The following is a 10,230-nucleotide window of genomic DNA, read 5'->3' as shown; positions in this document are numbered from 1 at the left end:
ACATGATCTCTTTCATTAGGCGGCTACATCAGTGCATGACATGTCCAGTCAACTTATAATGTTTGACGTCTAGTCAGGGGAGCAGGCTGATCTAATAGTGAAATCTAATTCTTCTGATGGGAGGACTAATAGATATTGATTACACGGCTCTCGGCCCCTGGATGCTTCATACTGAGACAGATACTCACATAATGTCACTGACACACAATGAATGTTAATTTTCTGTGAACGTAATTGCCCTGCATGGCAAAGCCGGTTCCCTCTGAATACTAACAAGGCCCGCGAAGATGAACTGAACTACTGTGGGAATGATTGGCTGCTTTAATGTCTTTTTATTTAGCTCTTTATCATTAAGAATACTCTGATTAAGGTTGATATGCGGTGACAAGCATGGATGGATTATGTGACAATGGGACTCTGGGCACAGACATGTAAAAGACCCCCCCCAAACACTCCTCATACATAAGAGATGCAAAACGACTACAAGTGACACAGCCGTGTGTGTTGTTTAAAGTCTTTTTGTGTCTTTTTTGTCGTTTTGTGTCTCTTTGTGGTCATTTTAAGTCCCTGTGGACGTTTTGCTCTCTTTGTAGTTGTTTTGTTTTTTCTTTGTGGTTCCTTTTGCCTCTTTTTGCAGTCTTTTTGTGTCTCTCTGTTGTAATTTTTCATTTCTTTGTTGTTGTTTTGTATCTCTTTGTAGTCATTTTGGGTGTCTTTGTGGTAATTTTGACTCTCTGTGGTTGTTTTGCATCTCTTTTTAGTTGTTTTGTTACTCTGTGTAGTCGTTTTGCTTATTTTTGTGAGTTTTTTGCGTCTCTATGTGGCCATTTTGTGTCTCTTTGTGGTAAAATTGCGTCTTTTTGTTGTAGTTTTGCATTTCTTTGTGGTCATTTTGTATTTAGTTTGTAGTGGTTTTGTGCCTCTTTTTAGCCCTGGAGCCTCCTGACCTCTGGGCCGGTAGGCCCGTTCAGTAATCCATTCATAGTGACAAGTGGGGGAAAAAGTCTCCTTAACAAGGTGATTTCAGGCTTTTCTAAAAACCCTCTGAGTTGAACTGTAAACTGAGGACCAAAGGCCTGAAAGCTGCTGACTACTGGCATGATAAATTATTTCATGATAATTTCATAATTATGCAACTTTAAAAATTAAAGTAGGACTTAAGGCACTCATTCAAAATGTGCCCTGTGTTCCCACATTGCTCTGTGGTGCATGTACTGTATATGACGCATTGGCAATAAACAAAAAATAAAAAAAATACTAGATGAGACCAAGTAAAGTAACCCGTTTACATATTACCACAACTTAATGATATATTGATGTTGTATTACTTAGTGAACATGAGGGTTTATTTCATACATATAAGAAAAACTAAAATAATTGACAAAATAAGTAATCGAAAATTAACAAAAAAATATATGAATTTAAGAAAAGGTGCTGAACACACACAAACACACACACACACACACACACACACACACACACACACACAACAGGTTTTTATATCTAGTATTGTTTAAGGTTGGGCAATATACCCATAAATACCATGGGAAAATATGAATTAGTTTACTATCAGAGAGTTTTTCATAATTCTTTCTTTCTCACCATGGTTTGCATTGTGAAAAATGTCAATTGGCAGGACTGCTTTGTGGCAATATTGGATCTTTATATGACCTTTGCATCAATTTGATTGAATATGTTTGCTGAAGAAGTACTTGTAAGTACAAGTAAAAATCAAGCATTCAAAATGTTATTTTTTTCAAGGAGACAAGTATTGAAATGAAAAAGTAACTTTAGCTGGAAAAATGAATGTACTGGTGTAAAAAGTGCAATAATTAAATGAAATGTAATTGTGTTGGCATACAAAGTAGAAGAAAATGGAAATATGTAAGTGAAGTACCTCAAATGTATACTTAAGCAAAATACCCTTGTCTTTCTACACTGGGATTAGTCAGCTTTTCATCCATATATTATATCCATAAACTGTTTTTCAGTTGATTTTCTATATCATGACCTATTGATATATAGTAATATCAAAATATAGAATTGTACAAACAGTGCTGTAATCGAGGATCTTATCCATATTACTCCTAGTGTTGTTTACATGTTCTTAACGTAAACAGCTGTTTGTTTTCCTGCTGCTCCACAGTGAGTGCATTTACACAAGCTTAGATAATAAATCCATACATAGTAATATCAAACATTTTAAAAGAAGAATGATGTTTTATCATATTGTCTCACAGTATTTGCAGTGTGTACTACTGATCAATCATTTGCTTGTATAAACATATGTGGTCAGCGGACACCTGTCCCATCACCGGCCATCAACAATACAGCAGATGGCAGCGCTACATAATGACATAATAAAACCTCTGGGATTTGCTCTCATATGAAACAAGCAGCAGAACTAGTTTGTCAATAGATTCTTTGTATGGACCTTGAGGGAAGGACCATTTTCTGAAAATGGATTTGGGCATAAAGCCTAATGTGTTTGGTGTGATAGTGAATTTTTGTTCAGTATGGAACTATAAAACCATTGTACCAAGCAAATATGTCATTGCTTCAGAACAAATATGCTATACAGTCAGTAATTCAGGACAAAACACTGAAGAGGATCTGGACCTGAGAGTTCACTTCATGGTATTTTGGATTCACCTACATTTGCAATGATATGGCGCCACCTACTGGCTTTACAGGCACTAAATCCTTTGCTGTGCTTTCTCCTGTCACAGTCTGGTCCTTAGACAGTATCCTGGTGTCTGATTTAGACATTTTTTCTAACTGTACTTCAAGCTGATTGTATAGAGAAGGCAGTAGCATCAAACTAAACCCCTAAGTGACAAATGTCTTCAATGCCTTTTTTATTTTATTTAGAATTTTAGAAATACAAATCCAAGTTCAACACTACCATTGCCTGAAATGGGCCAGGACTTACCAGTACTGAGCACCGGCCGGCACTTCTGATTTTTGTCTACATGAGTACCCTTACTTCTAATTTACTTCTAGTTATCAACGGTATTATTAGGCTAATATCATAGACTCTGTAATACAGTCGGATGTGTATACTAAAATAGGTTATATATCATGGTTTATTAGGAAAAACCAAGCACCTTTATGTAAAATCAGACATTCAGCACCCCCATATAGATTGAATGGAATGATCCTTTGATTTATAACCACATTTTCAGACACTGCGATGATTTGACTGTGAGATTAGTAGTCCAATCAGGCTCCTTAGATAGTCGACTATTCGGGGTCACCCCTACCAGATATACATATGAATATATCCCAAACACTTGTGATGATCATGTCATGCAACTTCTGAATTAGGGTACTGCCACCTTTATTGGATCAATTCAGGCACTGACCTAGCCTGGATGCCAGCCGAATTTACAACTGAATCTGAATCTGAGTATGACGATGTCAGGCTAGCACTGACCACTACCCTACCCAAGAAAGCCATCATATTATATTAACACTTTGGAGTTTCCAGATTTTATGTATTCAGTTAAAGGTTTGATTATATTGTTTATTTCACTTTCCAACATCAATGCCCAAAGGGCTGCATCAAAGTATTCTCCATTATTCTGGTGAAGAAACATTAAATCCTTCTTTTTTGTTTGCCAAAAGTAGCCCAATTAAAATATGGTAAATGGACTGGACTGCATTTCTATACTTCAGGCACAATTCACCCCACACACACACACACACACACACACACACACACACACACACACACACACACACACACACACACATACACACACATTCATACACTGTTGGCCATGCCATACAAGGTGCCTCTTGCACATTCACACACCAATGACGCAGCATCAGGGGCAATTTGGGGTTTAGTATCTTGCATGGACACTTAGGGAGCTCATATTTGTAATATATAGTGATACATTAGAAATAAATTGAAATAAAAATAAAATAAATAGAAATAAAAGAGATAAATATGTTGATATATTTCGAATTGGCACTTCCCAGATTTCTAATTTTAAAATGTAATACTCAAATCTCCAGGCACAATCCAGGAAGGACACAACCTTTTGTTCTCTATTCTGTACTTTTGCAGGGTCTCATAATTTAAAAAATTAAAAGTATGAATGTTCAAGTCTTGACAAAAGGGCACATAACCAAAGAAGGTGATTACTACTTGATTATATTACCGGCCAGCGTTTTTTTCAGACTTTGTCAAGCTCCCTCCAAAGCCACAGATGGCATTATACAAGGGTTGAGTAGTACTCCCCATTATAAGTAAATCAACCTTGTTAAAATATAACTTTCCATAGAAAAATAATTTTTAAAAAAGCTCTGTGGAGCCGAGCAAAATGTCCTCAGTACCCCTCACAGTACAGAACCAGATGCTTGGCCAATCTTGTAGTTTCCATAGCACACTGTGATATAGAATGTGAGAACACACTCTATCACAGCTTTGTAAAAATCACACATCCCTCTGCCTTTGACACATACCTTAAACTTATTAGCCGCTTTCCAACCAGAGGGATTTTTGCAGTTCCTAGAACATAACGTTCCAAGAACCATTTTTTTCTCCTGTTCCGACTGGACCAATCTGGGGATTATTAAGTTCCTCTGACCGCAGTTCCTGTAACTCTTTCAGCTCCTACTTCAGGGCAGGGTCTTTTCCCTTTTCCCTTTCCCGCACAGTGGTGGTTAGATGGCTGTGATTATAATAACAAAAGGTCAGTTCCTACGGCCACTTGGCCAGTGCGAATGCAAATGGAAACCGTTTTTGGGGGAGAGTAGTTAGTAGAACTGTTTAGACGTGGACTGTTCCTATAACTACGTTCCTGGAACTACTTGGTCGGAAAGAGGCTAATGTCACAGAAGGAACCAGCGATGGTGGGCTTCTTGGGTCATGAACTCAGGTTTGAAACTCAGGTTTTATTAGGACCACAGTAGACAGTTCAGCTCACCACAAATATTTAGGAAATCATTCCTTTTGATATATGATAATTTTGGTGATACCAGAACTTTCATGTACAACTAAATTATCTCTGCTTTTCTGCCAGCTTATTTATGGACAAAACGAAAAAAAACAAAATAAGAGGGAGGTTGTATTTGTCATCATTAATAAGTATGATACACTAATCTACGTACTCCCCCAGTTTGAACACAGTTTTTGTAAGATTTTAAAGATTACACTAATATAAACAATTCAAGTTATGAGTACAGTGAAGTCGGCTGGTATTAAGTTACATGAAAATATGATACACTCAAGAAAATAAAACATGCTTGAATGTGTGATACTCTGGTTGCTGTTTCTTGGAAATTCTTCTTTGACCTTCAGGGTCACTTGAGCAGATCTAATAACACCTGACTTAATTATTCTGCATGCCATTCTTCTGCTCAAGTCATATATTTTTTAGAAAATAGCTTTTTTTGTTACCTTTGATGGCAGGCACAGTATTAATTACACCCTGACAAATGAACAGTATGTATGATTATGCATTGTAGATATTCACATGGATCTAACATACAGTATTTGATGTTATACCAATACAGCTTTGCCATGACAGAACAATACATTTCAGTTTGTCAAAGAAATGAGCTCAAAATACATTGCAATTTGTCAGATTTATCATATCTATCTAATCTTCCAGACAGTAAGTAGTAGTAGTAAGTAGGCTGGATGGAAGAATAGACTCAGATAGTTGAAGAATGATTTGACTGATCTGACCAGGCACTGCTGGTCTTAAGTCAGCGCTGGCATAGGGAATATGAGCCGAGCATGTTGAGGTGTGGCAGGGTGGCGCAGTTTTATAAAGATGGCAAACATGATATTGGTCTTTTGTTGATATTTGAGAGAGAGACTGTTTGGTCCACATTGTTATGGCCAGAGATGACCTGCATATTTGACTAATAATGTTTGTTTGTTTGTTTTGACATAAAAACAAAACCCAGTGGAATAGAATTTCAGCAATACGTATGGGAGTGTTTGAATATCATTTCAGCTGTTAATGTTGAAAAAAATCCAGGCAAAAATCCAGGCATATTACATAGCTGCTTTTTTAATGGGTGCAAACAGAGAAACAGGTCAATCAATGAAAAGACTCAAGAAACCAAATGTGAGTACATCTTTTTGTTTTTTTATTGTCCATGTGGGTTGCCATGTGGGGAAATTAGGTTGCAGCAAAAATCATGAGGCATTTTTGACACAAAAGACAAGAAAAACAAGGCAACAATGACCATCATTTTTGACATATAGACATCACTACGCATAACATAGACACAACATAACATAGATTGCATGTTGGCTGTTTGTATCAAGATGTCAATTTTATTACATTCTAGTTAAGACAACACAAGATAAGGAAATTTGGTTGCACAAGGACAGAAATAAGTGCAGAGAAGTAGGGAAAGTAAAAAATAAATAATAAGAGTATGTGTCTGCATTGTGCAACCCTCTCCGCCATTTCTGCCAATTACTTTGTTTGTGTGGCTGCTTTCCTTGCAGGTACTGCAGGTGGGTGTGGCAGAGGTTGTCGTGAGTAGAGCGGAAGATCCTGGGCTCTATGAGCTAGTAAACTTTTAAAAAGGCCTTTTGGATTCAGTTGTGCTCCCTCCTCGCTGACACACCGTCATCCGGTCCTTGGTTGCGTTGTGGTTTGTTTTGCTGCACCATACAACACTACACATACATTCTTTCACTCGTGAAACCACTCGTCTTACTGAACTCATTGATTACACATCCCACTGTTAGTTTAAGTTTATTTTTGCTTTATGATTTAAACTAATACAATATTTGTTAATTGGCTTTGTTGAGTGCATCTCCTTATTTTTGTGTCATGGCTGTGCGGCCTGGCTTGTGACAGCATTAATATAGAGTATAATAGAAATTATAATATTCTTGTTCGAATATTCTACCATAATGTTCTTAACTCAAGGCCCACTTACTTCCTGGAGCTTTCAATTGCATCTCACAGTCTTCATCAGTGGATGGAGTTTGCTCAGTAATACGACCAAACTCCATCCATCATAAAGACCGTGAGATCTGATTAAAAGGTTTGTAGAAAAAAACGCGAGAAAGAGTTTGCAGTGGGTAGAAATAAAAGAATGAGTTAGAGTGAGACCTGTTCCTGCAGCTCTCCCTCTCCATTCTCTGTCACATGGGCAATGCATGTGCAGAACAGCCAATAGGAATGCCCTTTCTCTCTTTGAAATGACCTGTAATTGGCCAAAAACAGAGCCAAGAGGTGTAGAAGTCTAGTTTTCTCTCAGACCACTTGAATCACAATATGCTACAAAGTTAATATACATTTTTTTTGCCCAATGATGGAAAAAAAAAAAAACTACCTGCTGCAGCTTTAAGATTAAGTTAGGCTTGTGTTGTTTTTCTATTTTCTACTCTATTCAATTCTAATTTGTTTCTTTTTACCTTTTTTGCGCTGCTGTGTTTAAATGCCTATTTTATTGTTTTACTTGTGCTTAATTTGTCTTGCTTTTATTTGGAAGCACTTTGTAACATTTGTTTGCATTATTTATTTTATTATAATTATCATTTATCATTTATTTCTGTATTTCTGTAACATTCTACAAACTTCTACAGCTGTTTTTTCCTTCTATCATTTCTGTTCCTGAACGCACCCCTGTCGCTGTGTGCGCGTTCACGCAGCAGCTCTGCGCGTCCCAGTCATGTGACAGCACCTCACCACGCCTGCGCAAAGAAATACAAGATGGCGGAGAGTGCGGAACTGAAGGTAAGACGCAGCCTGAAATCATTATAATTTTGCTCGTTTAGCAAGCGTTTAATTGTCAAGTCACACAGCGCGGCAGTGATTTTAAGCCCCGGGGACCTGAGATGTTGTCAGATTTTAATGTTTATAGATCAAACACAGTGGAAACTTTATTGAATCCGCGAGCGCCAAAGCTTGCACGAGCATGTTTATGTTGATATTGAGACGCGCTGGTTTTCTTGAATACAACAGCTGCTGGCACTTTTTAACCCATCCGCTGTGTGTTGTTTTAACACGAAAGGCAGCGGTTCACTTCAGGCTATCAGAGCTGTCTCTGTCCGGTGTGTTTGATTAATAATTTGGGGAGAAAATAGCCTGAGCTCGAGAGCATTTTGTCGCGCTGATAGCCTCCAGACTGTCTTTGAATGTGACAGCGGCTTCATGCTTCATGTTTGAAAGCATACACACACATGGACGGATTATTCCTCAAACACGGTATGCATGATTATAAAGTTGATAGCTGACGGAGGCTGAGTCTGTCTGCAGCTGAAGTAGGCTAACGTCACCTGGCCTGCTTATTAATACCTCTGTGACTCTCTTCACCTGTTGATACGGGCATAATAAACGTGTAACGGTGCACTGGCTGCAGATCACACGTTATATCAGCTAAGTGTCCAGGTGGTCTACTCTCAGAGATTCACAGGGGTGGCAGAAGTACTCCGAGCCTACTAATACCGGACTGTGAAAATACTTCGCTTCAAGCAACAACCAAACAACAATGTTTCTGGATTACTATTACTGCTGCAGCACTGTGTATGTTGCGTTTTACTGCTGTAGATGTTTATGGTTGTTCTAATTTTAACTCCTTTATATACCGTTAGGTAATTTAATCTACAGCAGTGCATCATATTCTATAATCATGTTTGTAGCTGCGCTGTGTCGCTGTTTTTCATGGTGTCAAATCAGTCCCTATTTTCAGCTTTGTGACTATGCATTTGCCAGCAAATTCAAGACAAATTAACAGTTTATTTATTAGGTTAGAGAAGTTTCTCAACACATAAACACTTCACCCTTCAGTTTATCACAAACATTTAAAATCAACACATATGCAGACGTGTGGTTTTCACTGAACATGAAGGGTATGAAAACTTGTAATCTGAGAAGTAACTAAAGCTGTCAGACCAATGTAGTGACGTTAGAAGTACAATATTTCCCGTGAGATGTAGTGGAGTAGAGCATAAAGAAGCATAAAATGGAACTGAAGTACAAGTACCTCAAATTTGTACTGTAAGTAGAGTACTTGATTAAATGTACTTAGTTCCACCACTGGATTTTCATCACTGGTGCACCTTGCCTTTTACATGACTCTGTTTGCTCGGTAGCTGCTTTTAATTTAACTTTGGAAAGCAGAGTTGGAACATATCTAGCAGTTATTGATCAGAGTCTTGGGCTATTTTTAGACTTTCCCTGCTGGGTTTCCACTGCCTGTGGATCTATACATGCTCCTTTGTGCCAGCTGTTCAGCTACACAGACTGTAATGAAGCTGAACACTATGCCATTGCCTCCTTTGAAAAGCCAGATGTGGTCTTGCGGTATATATTGCCTATAGTTTAATATATCCTTTCCCTGATTAATGAGTTAAAGGTGCTCTAAGTGATGTTGGGTGACGTCACTTCTTGTTGACGTTCAAAGTATTTTCAAACAAAACGGAGGCTAGCTCGCCCCTCCCTCCTCCTCATCCCGTCCCCTCCCCCTCCCTTCCGTGCACTAACCCCCCAACCCCCACCCCCAAATCCTTCTTGTCGGTTATTGGCTGGAACTGACAATTATTTTCATTGTTAATTAATCAGTAAATAGTTTTCTCTATTTAGACAGTGTCAGACAACTAATTAATTGGTTATCACAATAGTTGCAGATAGTTTTTCTGTTAGTTGATTAATCAGATTAATGCCGATTTCTTTTTTTTGTGGACTGCAGGTCAAACAAAAAAAAGCTCTTTACAGTAAAACTAGCACATTGTGATGAGACAATGGAGCAGCTGGTGGCTGAGGAAGATGATGCCATTAAAGCTCTGGCCAGGTGTGATGGGGTATTTGTCGTTATGTGTTTTTTGATAGGTTTATATATCGATTGAATAAAAAACAGATAATCAATAGCTTAAACAACAGTCGCAGCCCTGATTTGATGGATGATAAAGGTTTTTTTGTGGGATGCTGCTCTTGCTTTTGTTAAAATAAAGAATGGTGGTCTGCACAAACATGAAGGAAGTCATTGGGCTGGTCTGCCTGTTTTGTGCATGAATGTTACCTCGTGCCCTGCTGTTCACTGTACAGTAATGATGAACCACTTAGGAAGCTTTTATGGATGGATAGATAGCTTATTTTGATATAATATTTACAGCTAGGGCTGGACGATTAATCGGAAATTTATCGACATCGAAATTCTGAAGCTTTTATCTACGTATTTTTCCCATGACGATCATTTATTTCTGTTGATAGGCCTACTTTCTCCTTAAAAACATTCTACCGCGTG

General features: G+C 38.0%; 1 protein-coding gene across 3 annotated transcripts in view; it reads left to right on the top strand.

Moving 5' to 3' along the window:
* The first annotated feature begins 7,682 nt into the window (after window positions 1-7,682).
* LOC144533996 (E3 SUMO-protein ligase PIAS1-like) overlaps window positions 7,683-10,230 on the top strand; it is a 71,582-nt gene continuing 69,034 nt past the window's right edge. For all 3 annotated transcript variants that reach the window (XM_078275806.1, XM_078275716.1, XM_078275627.1), the window contains exon 1: window positions 7,683-7,721. In XM_078275806.1, the coding sequence (XP_078131932.1) occupies window positions 7,698-7,721 (24 nt within the window). In that variant the 5' untranslated portion in view covers window positions 7,683-7,697. The remainder of the gene's footprint in view (window positions 7,722-10,230) is intronic.

Source organism: Sander vitreus, chromosome 1 (genome assembly GCF_031162955.1).
Source record: "Sander vitreus isolate 19-12246 chromosome 1, sanVit1, whole genome shotgun sequence".
NCBI lineage: Eukaryota > Metazoa > Chordata > Actinopteri > Perciformes > Percidae > Sander > Sander vitreus.
The sequence above is the reverse complement of the archived record's forward strand: the minus strand, read 5'-3'. Positions and strand labels throughout refer to the sequence as shown.